At 38.8% G+C, this 17314-nt stretch overlaps 1 protein-coding gene and 1 long non-coding RNA gene across 2 annotated transcripts; one reads left to right on the top strand and one right to left on the bottom strand.

Annotated features, from left to right (window-relative positions):
* Positions 1-276: 276 nt before the first annotated feature.
* On the bottom strand, positions 277-5215 carry LOC124050001. The gene is made up of 6 exons (XM_046372165.1): positions 5089-5215; positions 3418-3554; positions 2784-2982; positions 1857-2023; positions 1510-1729; positions 277-530 (listed from the first exon to the last, which is right to left on the bottom strand). Exons 1-6 carry the CDS (start codon positions 5213-5215, stop codon positions 418-420), a joined length of 963 nt encoding a protein of 320 aa, XP_046228121.1. The 3' UTR covers positions 277-417.
* Positions 5216-7502: 2287 nt separating this feature from the next.
* LOC124049552 lies at positions 7503-9139 on the top strand. Its single transcript, XR_006841426.1, has 4 exons — positions 7503-7669; positions 7884-7961; positions 8054-8122; positions 8429-9139. It is a non-coding gene; the product is annotated as an uncharacterized LOC124049552 (long non-coding RNA).
* The last annotated feature ends 8175 nt before the right edge of the window (positions 9140-17314 follow it).

The raw sequence follows: 17314 nt of genomic DNA, 5'->3' as shown, positions 1-17314 counted from the left end.
ACAACCACACACTCTCACACTCACACCTAGGGGCAATTTAGAGTAGCCAATTAACCTAATGTGCATGTTTTTGGTATTGTGGGAGGAAGCCGGAGTACCCGGAGAAAACCCACGCAGGCACAGGGAGAACATGCAAACTCCACATAGAAGGGCCCAGACCGGGATTCGAACCTGGAACCCTCTTGCTATGAGGCGAGAGTGCTAACCACTGCACCACCGTGCCGCCCATCCAAAATTATAAATGAACAAAAAACACTTGAAATAAAAAAAAAAAAATCAAAAAGCGGACCAGCTTCAATAATAATAATAAAAAAAATAAAAAATAAAAATCAGTGCAACAGTGCAAGTGTCCCTTGTGGAAAAAAAAAAAAAAACAGGAACAATCAATCAAAAGTGTTAAGTGTCACACATGCTCACTCAGTTGACCATGGACTTTATCTTCTGCTGGTGCCGTAACTCACAAATCCTTTTGTTAAGGGCTGTTCGTATTTCTGAAATCTTCACCCCCGGATGCTTCTGCACAACTGCATCTATAAAAGAAGAAATTGTTTCATTGTTGCACATTGTTTCAAAAGGAAAGATGAAGTGGATTGAAGTGGAAACTTGTCTTTTAAGAAAAAATAATAAGGCCACTCTGAAGTTTGCCAGAGAGAACATAGATAAAGACCGGGACTTCTGGATTAAGGTTCTTTGCACAGATTAGTCTAAAATTGAATTATTTGGACACCAGAACAGTGGACATGTATGGCATAAACCATACAGCCTTCCAAGAAAAGAACCTCATACCAACTGTAAAGCATGGAGGGGGCAGTGTCATGGTTTGGGGATGCTTTTCTGCAGCAGGACCTGGCCAACTCACCATCATAGAATCCATCATGAATTCTGCTGTGTATCAGAGGATGCTTGAGGAAAATGTGAAACCATCTGTAAAAGCAATTAAAGCTGAAGCGTAACTGGGTACTGCAACAAGACTATTACCCAAAGCAAACCAGCAAATCCATCAAGGACTGGCTAAAAAAGAAGTGAAGAGTCCTGGAATGGCCAAGTCAAAGCCCTGATCTTAATCCCACTGAGATGCTGTGGGGTGACTTGAAACGGGTTGTACATGCAAGACACCCCTCAAATAGCTCACAGCTGAGAATTCTGCATTGAGGAGTGGGGCAATATTTCTCCTGATCGATGTCAGACACTGGTAAAAGGCTCACTGAAGTTACATCAGCCAAAGGGGGCAACACTAGTTATTACGGGGTAGGGTGTCCTAACTTTTTCCTATTCCTACATATTTTATTTTTTTTAATTTTTTTGATGTGTCAAACGATGTTCATTTTTGTTGTTAAATTGCAATCAAATCATTTTCTTTTTGAGAAATACATAAAAACATGACTGGACATTGATATGTGAACCATTTCTAAATAAATAGCTGATTATTTAATGGGGTGTCCTAATTTTTTCACATGCCTGTAGCTGTTATAGAATGCTATAGAATGTTGCATAGGGTGTCTTTCTTACCAAGTAAAGCTTTCAGCTTGACTGGATCTAGGGGTTGACGCCTCTCAGCTGTAGGATCCACTTTGTTAAGCCCTCCGGTTAGGTTCGATTTCAGTAGAACTTCAACACTGAATAGGCCCAGCAGGAGGGTGCGGGCCATGCCTTTTGCTGTGGCCTGAGCTTTTGCTGTCTCCCAGCAATGTGCTGACACTCTGGTGGAGTCATCATTCCCTAGTTTCACCTAATTAATTGTAAAAAGAAAAGACAAGAAACAGAAACACCAATGACAGAATGTTTTTAATTGATGTTTTTAAAATAAAATAACCAAGGACAATGCTTTCAATAGATTATTACAAAAATTTACTTACTGTTGTTGATTTGGGAGGTGTGGGAGATGCGGGTGGAGGAGGTGATGCTGCAGCAGATGATGGTGTAGCAGCACTGGCCTCATATTCACTTTCCCCTTCATAGCTGGAGCTGCTGGTGACCTTGTCCGCAATGAGGGTCCTAACAGCCGCCAGAAGTGATGGGATTTCTGGGAAATATGGCCCATATTTACAACATGAGGAGGATAACATGTTTAAAAAAAAATAGATAAATACATCTCTGATCATTTTTCCTTTCTCAAAGTGCAGCAAAATGTGTTCCATGTGCTTTAAGTGTTGGTTTGGAGTAATTCCAATCATAGCGCTGTTCTACGAGCTTGGTGAGTGATGTCAATAGCAAGGAGAGCAAAAGATTTTGGCACAACAGAACAAATGGCGATCTGGCAGCTTATGCTAACTCTATGGAACCTGAAAAATTAAAGTGAAAGTGAGCTTACTTGTTCCATTGAATAAGCGTAAGCAGTATGTTTGCCACTCGGTCTATGTTGGTCCAAATTATTTTGCTTTCCTTGCTATCAACAGCACTCTCCAAACTCGTGTAACAGCGCTCTGATTGGAATTACTCCGAACCAACAATAAGTCCCACTTAGCTGCATGCTTTCCAGTCATTTGTTAGTTAAACCAATGATGTAAGTATGTCACTTACATGCCAGAAGGATAGTTGTGCATTCTAGCAACAACTTTAACTTTTTTGTAAAATGTGTGTAGGCTGAAAAGCACAAAGCTTAAGTAACTTAAGCACATGGGAGAATTCCGGGAGTGTTTCCTCAGTTAAATTTTGTTCCTTCTAGAATCTTAACCTATACTATATCTGTAGGCATATATCTTTAAGAATAACACCAAAAATCAGGAGACAATGCTTTATGCAATCTAAAACAATGCCTTTTTTAATCTAAAAGAGATAGTTACCCTTTACTGCTATTTTGCGCAGCCTTGTGTTTTCTTTATTCAAAGCTTTGAGTTGGCTCTCGAGGTCTTTGGTGGCTGCAGAAGATTCTCCACTTTGTTGTTCACGAAGTCTTTGATTTTCTTCCTTGAGAGCCTTGATCTCATCCGCAAGTGTCTCAGTGTCCTCTGAGCTGAGGATGGGTTCGTCTTGGGAGAGAACCTATAATTCAGACCGTCTTGCCGCAAGGAGTTTGTAGTTTTTCTGTTGGGTAAAAATGATCAAATAAATTATGCATGAAGCAATACACACAAGAGTTAGGAAAATGAAACCATACATGGATTATAACGAATCATTAAGCTTTACATGTCCCATGGCTAAATGTGTTTTGACTCATAGCTGTCCACTAGCACTAACATACAGAAACACCTATCTACCAAATAACAAAACATGCATGCAAACTTTGGCATGTGGGAGGAAGCCAGAGTACCCAGAGAAAATAGCAAACTCCACACAAAAAGGCCTCAGCCAGCCAGTGGGTTTCAAATACTTTTTATTTTCTATTGTTTGTGTTAGGCTGGCTCACAACCCAAGTACAAAAATCAAAGATGTAAAAAATATATTATTAAAACAGCTGACATAAAAAGAACCCCTTACCTTTTTGGCAACTAGGACTACAGATTCTTCCTGGATGTTAAGGTAGAGTTTGTTGGGTAACCTCTTTCTTTTTTTTCCCTTTGGTTGGTCTTTTTCCAAAAGCTCCCGTTCAGCAATTTTGAGTGTAGACTCCTTTTCTGTTAGTAAAAACACAGAAGCAAGACCAAGGGAGTCACTAGCATGTAAGCTGGCAAGAGTGACTCCCTTGCTTTACAGCAACTGTGCCAAGCTAAAGCCAAAAAACGCTGCTCCCACAGCAGGACAATGCCTGGACGGATTTTAAAGCAACATGCCACCATTTTTGGAAATTTGTTCATTCTCCATCTCTCCTCGATTTAATTAACTGAGCCAAACCTTTCTCCTATTCATTCGGTCTTTCTCTGAGTTTGGCAGTACCAATTTTAGCTCCAATTAGCATTTATCATTGAATCGGATTGGACCGTTAGCATCTCACCTGGTCTAATCCGTTTCAGTGATAAATGTCAGCTTGGAGCTTAAAAAGGTATTGACAGACTCAGAGAAGGACTGGATGAACAGGAAAAAGGTATGGCTCAATTAATTAACTCAAGGGGAGATGAAAAATGAACATATTTCCACAAATGGTGGAGTGTTGCTTTAACCAGGTGTTTTAAGTCTGGGGGTGAGACTGACTTAATTTCATGTTTGGCTGATATGCTTTCAGAAAATATATGGGATGAATGGTGAAACCAATTTCCCCATCGTCCTTCAGATCAAAATATACTATAATGGACATTTTTCTTCAAAATCCACCAGAATTCCATTCATTTCAATGGGAGATTTACCTCATAATTGAAATCAGGCCTTTATTGGTGTCAAACTTTGGTAAACCTTTAGTATGTCATTAAGTACACCTAATACTACAAAAAACAGTTACGAAACCATTTGTTAGAATTTTTTTAGGGTTGTGATGGTGTTTTTCATAAATGCACAAGTCTATATTGACTGGTTAACCTCTCCTTTAATTTCACAATGCGCTACAGCCATCATACTGATTTTTACTAACTGTACAATGTTGCCTAACAATGTTATCAATCAAGGAATGAAGGCATTTATGAGTGGTAGTTAAGAATTCATTACAAATCAACTCAAATCTTACGTGACAATTTTCAAATTAGGTTTAATTGATGTTTAATGTGGTTTAATGATGTTTAATTTATGTTTCAATGCTTTTTCTAAATTCTTGACATGAGACCCATGACTGATGACCGTTAGCTAGCCTGCGAAAAATTCAAATGAAGTAGCTAAAGCTAATATTAGCTAGCAGCTAGCTGGATAGAAGTTCAAATGAAGCGGGACTTCCTTGACTATCAGCCCCTAACGGTCGGCAGCTGACTTTCGGCCTAGTCCGCTTCATTCATGTTCCCAAAGCTAACGTTACTTGACCACATTGCAATCATGATCAATATGATATGACTAAGACATAATGACAAACACAAGTACTTGCCTGCCAACTGCAAAATGTATGCTGATTCAACTGACCACCCATTAGAAGGCCTTTTCGCACCGATGCTGCGGCACTCGATAAGATACTCTTTTTCTGTGTTTTCCGGATCAAATTCTATGATCCAGTTAACGGGGACTATACTAAGTGCACCTTTATCATTTCCCTTTGACCAGCTAACAAGAGCGAACTTCATTTTCTCCTCTCACCGACTACCGACGGCTGCCACATGCAGAGAATAGAGCGGAGGATGGTGATAACCAATGATAGTGACTTGTCGTTCTTCGCGCCCATTAAACTATCGTGTCTATGGTAACGAGTAGCTCGACCAATCATTGACGTTGCTTTTACACTGTAGGATTCTGGGTAATGTTGCAAATCTATTTTTTTCCCGCTTCTCTTGGTTAATTTAACGTTTTAGTCTTGATTTACTATAATGTGCTCACCGTACAAAACATAGGGAAATGAATGGGATATTTACCTCTGGAAACCAAGCGAGACGTCGATGCTGCGGTCTTTTTTGATGCTGTGGAGGGTTTCGTCTTTTCGTTGTTCCATCGTTTCATCACTCCTCCAGAAGAAGAGAGGCAGGCATGGACCGAAGGAGAAGGAAATACACTTCCCCAGATTCAGAATATGAGATTCCATCAAGAACAAGGAGATACTGGAAAAGGAGGTTTGTGTTTTACCCCAACCTAGTCTATTTAAATTACATTATCAAACAGTTGTTCTGTATTTAGGCTACTGTTGTAGTTTCGTGATTTGTTCCGTGACTTTTTACAAGCTTGAGACTTAGCTAAACGTAGCTAGCATGATGCAGCACACTGGTTCACAGACATGAGAGTGTTTTTCTACTACACGGCATGATGAACCATTTAAGGGCGCAATGCACACAAAAAAGGAGAGAGACAGACAGACAATCATTACCGACGGCTGCCACAGCCTTAGGAGTCGACGGACGCGCCGGCGCGTCCTTTTGACGTCACCGATTTAAGATGACGTAGCTGCAAGACGCAGCCTCGCTGAGTCTCCGTTTTAATTTGAGTCAAAAGTTAGCACTTCAAACTATATACAAGTTTTTAAAATTTCTTAATATGTAAAGTAAAACCCGAGTTATGATAAACAATATACGCGGTGTTTTTTTCTGAACACTGTCGCCACGTTTGGTGCGAGTTTTATGCAAGAAAACGCAGTAAACACCGGCTCATTGTAAGGAAACATGACACTCGCTTTCCTATTGGTGAAAAAATACACCACAGGAACCAATCAGAATATGTGATTGGCCACACATGGCATTTTGTTGCTAGGGAAAAGTTGCCGGAGAAACGGCAGCGAACGAGAGATTCTGAACGGCGAGAGCGCTTTTTGAGATATGATTTATGACATTTGGCGTGTTTGGAGTGTAGTTTAGCGTAGTTAGTGTGTAGTGCAGTGTGTTTAGTGTGTAGTTTAGTCATTTTTCTGGTCTTTGGAGTTACAAATAACTTGTGGTGTATTTTATTGTGACACTGATTGTGTTGTGCTATAGCTGTACTGTACATACTGTACATTACTGTACAATAAAACGCCTGACGCATTTCCTGCATTTTAGTGTGAATAATTGTAAATAACTTCTTGTTTGCTAAATTTGCACATAATTATTTCAAATTTACAATTTATATTTGCATTCTAAATTATAAAAATTGTTCGTTAAGAATTTTTGTGATTTTCACAGTGAAAAATCAAACTTTTTCCCCACTCGGATTTTACATTTTTGTGTGATTTTAGGTCCAGTGTGTTAATACAGTAGGTCAAAATGAAAAATTAACAGTAAAGTCACACTTGAGAGATTGTTCTGAAAAAAATGATACCAAACAAGGCAAGGTAAAACATTTTTAAGTTGAAATATAAAGGTAAAATCAAAAGTATTCAAAAACGGACAATTATACAGATGACTCCAGAGCCGCTCAGTTACAAGTCGTGCCCTTCATGTGGGTGTGGTGGGGTGGGATCACATACACACTGTCACATAGGCCTATTGTAGCCTACTCTCAGCCTCTTACAGTAGATACTCATTGAAATAAGATAATTCTTATTCTAGGAAACTGATTGAGGCCATCAACGTGCATCAGTCAAACCAGGAAATGGTGAGTCCTGAACATGACGTTTTGCGTGTATTTATTATCTATGTATTTATTATTTATTTTGTGGACATTGGACAGTATGCTACACTAAATTAACATATTTTAACCAGGTCATTGAGATATAATCCTCCTTGATTAATATCTATTTGGAAAGTTGAGCAAAGTCCTGTGTCAGACCAACTGTTTAGTGGGACAATTGGAAAGCCCTCCATTTGAGGCATTTGGTGGTAAAATCTTATCGTTGCCTCCACTTTGCAGGCGGTTGGCGTTTTAAAGAGTATTTTTTTTTGTTAGGATTTAGGCTATTAAATATGAATAAAGTACGACCTAATTACCGGTACAATGCAATGCACATCCTACATGTGTACTGTATAACCATGTATACCATACACATGCTTTGTCTAAAACTGTTCTCTATTCTTACACAGCAGAAAGTGGATCAGGAGTCCTCTGACTTCGACTTTGACAATGGCTCAGAAGACGAACATTGTGGTTGTGGGATTACTGTAAGTAATCTACAGATAACTACTACTAAACTTCTGTTCTGTATTTGTTTCACTGATAGCACTTCCTCTAAGACTTCTTTATTCTTACACAGCAGAACCTCAGTCAGGAATCTTCTGACGACAGAGCTGAAGGCGATGACATCGATGGCGATGACGTTACAGTAAGTGTAATTTACTTTTGACATTGATACTGTATGGCTAGAATATTGTTTTGAATGGTTCCACTCACTTTGTACATATTTGGCATTTGTAAGGAAGTCCTTTGGAGCCCCCATTCTTGCTAATTAACGCTGGATTTTAAAACAGAATTAAAATAATCATGCATACCATACTGTACATATGCTTTGTCTTAAACTGTTCTCCATTCTGACACAGCAGAAACTGGATCAGGAGTCCTCTGACTTCGACTCTGACAATGGGTCAGAAGACGAACATGACGGTTGTGGGATTACTGTAAGTAATCTACAGATAACTACTTCTAAACTTCTGTTCTATGTTTGTTTCACTGATAGCACTTCATCTAAGACTTCTTTATTCTTACACAGCAGAACCTCAGTCAGGAATCTTCTGACGGCAGAGCTGAAGGCGATGACATCAATGGTGATGACGTTACAGTAAGTAATTTTAACAGGCCAATCTCACATATGAATTCAGTGTCTTTGAACTTATAGGAACTGTATGTAAGATTTTGGCCAAATACTGGTACTGTAATAACAAATTCAACAGAACATAGCATGCTCTACTCCTCCTCCCAGACAACATTTTGCAAGCTAGGTTGCCAAAATCAGAGCGGTGGAGGGTGTCACAACAGGCCAAAATACAGAATATGAATATGAATATAAGAGTTATTTTTACACTTTATACACAAATGCTACAAACGTCAGTCAACTTTTCCTTTGACTTGTATTTTCCCCTTACAGAACCTGCACACAGACGCTGAATCTGATGAACTACCACCAAATTTGAGCCAAACAACAGAGTCATCAATCTACAGTTTTGAGGAGAGTATTGACCTTGGTGTGTTTGAACCACTATTGCAGTCTTTTACTGACTCTGAATCCATTGGCAGTGGAGAAGAATTTCCCATGGAAGACAGCACAGACAAATCAGTAAATGAGGGATCACACATTAATGAATGCTTGCCAGTAAATGATGAGCCTCTTTACACAGGCTCACAACTAACAAAAGCTCAGAGTTTTTTACTTATACTTTCATATGCTTTGAGACACTCACTTACTGGTGTGGCCCTGTCTGATCTTTTAGATTTGATTAATATCCACTGTCCAGAAAATGTCCTGACTTCAAAACATCTGTTCCTAAAAGAGCTTAAACCAATACAAGGTCACCTAGAATGTCATATATATTGCCCTAACTGTGAATATTACATTGGCGACCAAGTCACTGAAGGGCAGTGTTCTGTATGTAACACTGTATGGGATAGAAACAGCTCAGTGAAGAATGGAAATTTCTTCCTATATCTACCCATTCAAACACAACTGGAACATCTTCTTCAAAGAGAAGATATTGCATGTTGTCTCAATTCAGGAAATGTCACATGTAATTCAGAAAGTTATGATGACATATGTTGTGGTAAAATGTATCATAATCTGAAAAAAGATGGTGGCCCACTAGACAGTGAAAAGAAGCTGAAACATTTTGAAAGAGTTGCAGACCAAGTTGTTACGCTTGGTTTACACTTTGTACGAAAACTTACTAACGAAGAGATACTGGCCATGAGAGAGACACTTTCAGTCACTACGGATACAGTTGTGAAAATATTCAGTAGAATTTTGGTCAAAGGAGAACTGTATTACTCTGAGCAGTTCACTAGAGTAATGAAAAGGAACAGCTTCACTGTTTTGTTGCATAATGGACACATAATCACTGTGTATTATTACATTTTGGTTGAGAGACTTGATGACAGAAAATGTTTTGCTGTTGGAAGACGGTATGACAAATCACACAGTTCACTGCTACATTTAGAAAATGTAGTTGGCTTGAAAAGAGTGTTGCAGGGCAGGAAACAGGTCTTTGATGTTATGAAATTCAACAGGAAATGCATGTTAGTTGATCTGCCACATTATGCCAGCCTTTATGCATGTATTCCTCCACGTTCCAGTGTGGAGGACTGAAATACAATGTTGAGAATGAAATGTGGGGAAATAAAAAGTGGACTCTTGTACTTTTGCTGCTGTTAATGATTTATGTATTTTATAATACTCTGGTACTTATTTTACCATATATGAATCAATATATAGCCACATATAATGTATCCATATGGATGTATAATATGAAATATGACTGTCATGGAAAATGCTGGTTTGGAGCCTGGAGCTTACTTAGCTCATAGAATTACTTTGTTTCAAGAAACATACAAGCAATAATGTAATATAGGTTTGTTCACACAGCAATATATTCTAAAATATAAAAATCGATACATATCAATACTTTGTCTATCCATATATTCCTATATATGTTAAAATATATGGGCACGTTTCTCATATATTGAAATATATTTCCTAATGTATTGCAATATAAATTCTTGTATATTGCAATATACTCTTGTTTCGTAAGGGATAACCAAATTGCCCCTACTAGTGCACAACAGTCGTGTCGTAATGAGCTCTGCTAATAAAAGGACGAACTTTTATTATTCTACACTGTAAATTTATATAGTACTTGTATAGCTTGGCATTTCTCAAATGCGACAGTAACCGGCCTGTAAACATTCCATTGTACTTTTATTTATTTAAAGTGCACTAAATTATAGGAAAGTCGCTAGCTTAAATGCTACAATAATGGTTAATCTTTCAGTGCATGTTTGTCGCGGAGTTTGTTACAGTCCTGCCTGTGAGACATTTTTGCTCCTGTTTTCCCAGGTACACATTATTATTATTTATATATATTTTATTGACTACTGTTGCCAGTTTGCTCCATGCTGTCCATGTGTGTATGTTCGTCGGTATTATAACTGTGTTTGTTCCTTTCCAGGGCAGCAGTGGAATGGTAGATGTCCCCGGTGGTGGTTCCCCTCTTACTCCCTATAATCTGGCGTGGCAGGTGATGATTTGGTATGTAGTGGTTTTCCTTGGTTTGACTTGCATCCCCCCGTGTGTTCTTATTTGTGTCTTAGTCTGTCCGCAAAGCCAGCGCTAGTCCTGTCCCTGCCTTTTTGTTTATTTTTCGTTGTCACATTAGCAATGGCTAGCATTTGTAGGGAAACACTTATCCTACCTGATGGCAATTACTCTGTATAGTCGAGTCATTCTCCGAAACAGGTGCCATTTCCACTTTGCAATTTGTAAAATTTTCATGCAGAGCAAACTCCTTTTTTCAAAATCCACAACATGAAAGACATATTAATCCTCCAAGAAAACATATTTTCCCACCTCAGACATAAAATCCTTATTAATAATATCCTTTTTATTTAGACCTTGTAGCCATTTTTGTACCACCCCGTCACGGACAATATGTACACTACTTGAGTGATGGTACATTAAGTAAATTTAAAAAATCTAATGTTTTGCTGCTAGTAAAATGTCCTTTTTTGGAAACCATCAATACAGTATGTAATTTAATCTGTTTTTTTTTTTCGTTTTTAGGCTCATTAGCCGTGAAATATGAATTTCACATGTCAACGGTGTCATTGTTTTTGCAAAAAATATAGATCGACTTCAAAATTTGAAATAAAACTTATAGTCCTTTGATTAGTCCACAAAACAAGAACGTTATTCAACATTAATTTATGAAGCATTTCACTGTTTCCATCCATTTTTTAACAAGATGACCCTGTGACGGGGTGGTTATTGCTGTGACGGGGTGGTATGGACAAACTGTCTTTTTATATGATCTATTGGTATTGTGACATTAGACACTTTTGTTAATTCTGGATATGAAAGTAGGCATGACTTAATGATACAAGAGCCAAAATATATTCATACACACACACACACACACACACACACACATATATACATATGTATATATATATATATATATATATTTTTTCATACATCACATATCAAAAATTAGGATTTATTAATACAACAAAAAAACAAAACAACAACTTAAAGTTTAAGTATATTCATATGCTTGTAATAAATTTAGCAAATACTGATCATTTAATATGTGAATAACAACATGAAATATGCAATATTCAAAAATTTGATTAGCATTTCATTCTCCTTAAGGACATTTTAACAGTAATTATGAAAAATGGTTCAAAGGCAAAGAACAATTTAACTTTAACTCTTTGAAAAGAAACATGGACCGAACATTCAGAAATGAGCATATTATATCAGGGTGCTCCTAAAAAGGGGGGGAACTCTTGAAAGCCTCAGAAGCATCATGAAAGGGACTGGGAAAGTCGCCTCCATACATCTTTTTGAACCTCCATGTGACGGAATGTCACAGACTGAGGTGCTCGAATGATTTCAAGCACCTCATCGAAAAGGTACCAGAGGATGTCCTCTCTTGCAGGCCAGAAGAACCTGTTGACTCCAGCACGATGCATACATTTCACAAGGGCATGCGTCTCGTCTATATTCAGGATGATCCCTGGATAAAGATCATTATCATATTTGAGAACACACCACTTCCCAAGGAGATCTCCAGACTCCCAAGCAATGGCTTCTGTCAGCCCCTTTTGGGCTGTCTGGTTAAAAGAGAAGTGCTTTGTTGTGAAGCACTGACATAGCTGCTTGTGAGTGGAGCACATGCAGCTGACCTCTCTGTAAAAGATCTCCCCTGGAGTGAATGTTACCACCTGGTGGGTTCTCATTGTAGATGGCACTGGGCTGATCTGGCCTGGCATTCTTTCCACTGCCTGCTCCACTGCTTCATTCTCAATATAAAACAACTTGATAGTTGAAGTGTTTTCTTTGAGGGCCTTATAAAGCTCACGGGCATCAGGTATGTCCCGGCCGTTGGTCACCAGCTTATCTGCTGTTCTTTTGAGGGTCCCCCCAACACCATCAGGGGCCCCCTTGCCATGGCTTGCCTCAAAAAAGTTCCATGTGCCGCCTTTCAGACTACGTCTTGCAAGCTCTGTACTGAAAAGGAAGACGTTCCCTTTCTGTTTGTACTGAGTACATAGTCCATCACTCAGAAAGTGTAGAACTGATACCTGCGGATATGTGGCTTGCAGATAATCCAGCACCGGATTCATGTGCTCCCATATAGCTGGGGGGCTTTTGTGTTTGGAGGATGACACAGTGCAAAAGCAAATGGGCTCTTTTTCACCACCAATGTACAAAACACCAGTGTGCAGAGTAGCTTGTTGGTGTGAGGAGCCAAAGTGGACAGCTTGTATCTCTGAACTGTATTTGCATGTGTAGTTTTCAGAGAAGTCAATGTGAATCACTGCCTCCTCTTTAGACATGTTTTGTTTTAACTCTCTGCAGTAGGAGTACTGTTGTTTTATGTTGAATGTGTGCCTTTTGAATTTATGCAGGAGAGTGTGAAATAACTCCACAAGATTGTCTTGTGTATCCTCCATTGTTTTCTTCACTGTGGTCTTGACTGTGGTAGGCCCCTCCCTTGTATCTTCTCTTTCTTTCTCTGCTGTGACCCACTGAGTGTATGCAACCTTTGTCAAGCCATCAAAACTGGAGAGCTGAACAGTCTTGTCTTTGCACTCTGCACACTCATCATACACACACATTTTGCTGGAGGTGTCACAGGTTATCATTTTGGTCAGACTCTCAAGATCTGAGGTACCAATAAACCTCAAATGATGCAACTTCTCAACAACAAATCTGAGATTTTCATGGATCTTGCACAGACAGGTGTTGCGGTCAGAAAGAGTGGGATGTACAACCCAAAATGGCCGAAGCTTACAGAAAAGGGAGTATGATATGTTATGGGGGTTTTCAGCAAGAAATTTCTTGTGGAGATTTTTCATTGTGTCAACCAGAAACCTTTTCTGTTTCTTCACCTTGTTCCTGGTAATTGTTTGCTTTCTTCCTGTCGTTATCCGACTGATGTCATCTCGAGTGAAGAATGTTTTGACTTTGGACTTGAAAGCAGCGGTGAACCTATTTGTGGGTTGTCTGTTGGTGGTGCAGAGGTTTTCACTCTGAACATTGCGGCGCTTCTTTGAGAATCCTAGGGCATTCTCTGCAAATCCTTGTAGCCTGTACTTCCTCACAATCCTTCCCACTGTTACCTTTGCGATTAGTTGTTTTTCTTTTTCTTTTCTTGCTTTAGAGTATTTGTTTTTTATATCTGCAATCAAGGCTTCGTGATACAGTAGTGTTTTTCTGATTCTGGAGCTTACTCTGCTTTTCTGAGTCAACTCATATACTTTTGAACGAGGTGATTTGTTCTTATTTCCTATTATTGAGCGCTTATATCTTTTTCTGTATTTGTCAGCTCGTTTTCTTTCCTTCTCTAGCGATTTTTTTAGTTTTTCAATTTCTTTGCGTAGTACATCTCTGTTCTTCCTGGACATTCGCTTTCCTTCTTTACTTTGCCTAAAACAAAACAAAATAAAAATTAATTGGGTTACTTAGTAGGTCAGTCATGCATACCATATGTAAACAATATTTCATCAATGATAGGCTTGCTTGTTATTCTCTACATGTGTCCATTTATTTTCAGTCCTAACTGCTTACTATCCTGACCTTGAAGACCCTAGCTGCTGCTCTGGCTGTTGGACAGAATCTGGACTCTGAGGAGGGGTGGCCAATTGCTTCCTAGTCTCTGCTTTCTCTTTCCTCTTCTTGTTTTGCTTCCTCCACTTTTTACGCAGCTGACGTTTCCCTCGCTCACTTAGATCCTTAATCCTCTTCTTTTTCCCTTGCTCTACATCCCGTCTCCATCTCTGACGCTCACTCTCTAAGTATTTCTGCCTTTTCACAGGGTCAGCATCACGACGTGCACGGCATTGACGTTGTCTCTCAGCAGCACTTAATGGAGCCATGCTGGAGACAGATCTGTTATGAAATGTAACATTATTCTTGCAACACAAATATTTTGTAACACGTGATCAAGACTTTTATTCTATGTATTGAAACTACAGTATTACATAATTTGGACATAATTTTGTGCGTGAGTTGAAGAAGAACCACCTTGTCACATCCCTTACCACCCCGTCACAATAAAACATGTGACGGGGTGGTATGTGACGGGGTGGTAAATTTCATCCTAAAATGGCCGCTGTTCTCCAAGTGGTCAAGTTCCTGACCTAAGTGAGTATACTTTCAATTGAAAATATCATTTTCTTTACATTAATAATGTAAATTTTTTAATAAAAAACAGTTTTCCCTTTCAATATTGCATGACGGGGTGGTTGGGTTGAGCTTGACGGACCTCATCTAAGATGAAAAAACAACAAAAAATGAAAAAGAATGTCAGAACTTGCCTTCTTTGTTCCTGGCTGCTCCAGAGGTTCAAATTATGTCACTTCCTCTTTGTGATGTCACTTAAAGCAACAGTCAGTTATTTATAGACAAAACTGGTGAGTGTGACGGGGTGGTAAGACAAACTGAGGGACGCACACAAATAATACAATTTTTACCAAAAAGAATGTTTTTATTGTGAATAAATACATTTTAAGGAATCAGTGACACACTTATACTCGTGGAAATAATAAAGGTTTGATAAAAATCTGAATTGTATTTGGTGATATTTTGGATGCAAATGTTATGTTGGTCAATATGGACATGTGAAAATGGCCATGTACTCATGAAAATGATTAAAAATAGTATGTCACTTTCAAAAAATATAGTATTTACTCATATATCATGTTAACAAGAACAATGAAATTAAAAGCTTTAAGCTTTAGAAACATACTTTGGTACATTTTTTGTGCCTTATACACTTCATCAAACGTGGACACAAATGGCACTGGTTTGGTAGAATGACTCAGTCAATGTGTGCTCTGGTAGTGGTTAATCCATACGTCCATTGTGACTGATATATCCTTTCACAGTAATCCATTTGTGGTCCGATAGCGGTGATCCATAGATATCGATAATCCATTCATGATGTGTTTAGTCAGGCAGCAACCTAGCCAGATAAGCAGATAGTTCGTTCACGCGATCCTTCTAATGTGAAATGTGTGCTGCGGCTCAAAAAAAGAAACACTGCATTACGGCATACTAGACTCCGGGTAGCATCAGGGGTCATTGTAGTCTGTGGGCCATTGGAAACCCTCACGATTTTTTTATAAAATTATATTCATGCCACAATTCAGATCGCGCACAGGGAAATTTTGAGTGCAAAAAATTAAAATTGTGTGCACAAAATGTGGTTGAGCAGACCAAAAATCGATTCTGTGCTCAAAAAATAACTTCCTCCTCCTTTCAGTCTACCCCAGCTACGTGTGCTCAACTTCACTTGGGCGCTCCCTCGAGTTTTGCACGTTATAAATGTGCCACCAAGGTCAACCAATCAGAGAACTTGGTGAAAACTTGTGATTGGCTGCTTCTGCTCCAATCACATCACAGCATCCATGTAGGAAAGGGCAAGTGAACATGCACTTGCACATAGTATTTTACTTTATTACCTCGTTTGTAGTATTTATATATTTATATAATATTTATCTGTCTTTTGCTGTTGGCACCTTGTTTGCGCTGTTACTGGAACTTTAAGTGTCACTGCACTGCACAAGAAAGAAAGTGACATATTTTGTCATTGGAGGGAACTCACTCCAACGAAATTTGTTCCCCACACACACACAGCAAACCCGGGGCAGTGGGCGACCGGGGAGCAGTGGGGGTTAGGTACCTTGCTCAAGGGTACCTCAGCCTCAGCCATGGACACCGGGACAGGGAATCGAACCAGCGATCCACCGGTTACGGGTCCGACACCCTAACCGCTGATCCACGACTGCCCCCCAAGGATGTTTGTAATAAACTGAAAAGACTTTAAAACAAGAAGTGTTCAGACATTATTGCTTGAGTAAATGGCATGGTCTCACAGAGGACTTCTTATAATCGCTTATAGTAATCAATCCATCCACTAATCCTGAAACAAATCGGTACAATAATCAATCCATCCACTAATCATAACTTGAGGGACTCTAGTGTGAATAGTGTTTTTCTTTTCTGTATTGTGTACAGCTGCAGGTACTTGTTTCCTGTGTATTTATTCTTTTTAAATGCCCTTATCCTTGCATGCTTTGCACCCTCTATATCATGTTTGCTGCTGTAATACTAATTTCCCAGTTATGGGACTAATAAAGGATTATCTTATCTTATGACTCAATTAAAGTAGTTGGAATATAGTTTCATATATTGCTACTGAACTACAATATTCATCATCACCATCAGGCATAGTTTTAGTAACTTTCTTTGCAAAAGTGTAGGCCTGGTGTTTGTCATCATATGAGCAAGTAACAGGTGAGGAGATTTTCCTGTGCCTGACATATCAATGACATGTTAAGTATAAATAGAAATAAGCAGAGGAAGATTAATAGCCATGGTCGGGGGCTTGTCGCTTACACGTCTTCCCCACCCTTTACAAATGAACAATCTCGCCCCATCGTTTTCTTACCGACGCGATCATGTGAACGATTGTAGCAGCTAACGATGCAGCACGTTTGCAGCATGTTTAATCTTGTTAAAACAACAGAACAGCTAGGGATTAATAAGGTATAATAAAAAAATGGCCACTATAACACTGATAAAACACACTGATACAATACTACTACATATTATAAAGTATTGTTTATTCATTGTTTTTATATTAAAATTGTTTTTTTTTCTCTCCTACAGTGTTTTACATGTACCACAGATGGACAGCTTTGTAATAAATAAACTGACAGAATGACAACTTTCTGAGCTGATACAGTTTTGCAGGTA

Source organism: Scatophagus argus, chromosome 18 (genome assembly GCF_020382885.2).
Source record: "Scatophagus argus isolate fScaArg1 chromosome 18, fScaArg1.pri, whole genome shotgun sequence".
Lineage (NCBI taxonomy): Eukaryota > Metazoa > Chordata > Actinopteri > Scatophagidae > Scatophagus > Scatophagus argus.
This window is presented reverse-complemented; position numbering and strand designations above follow the sequence as displayed.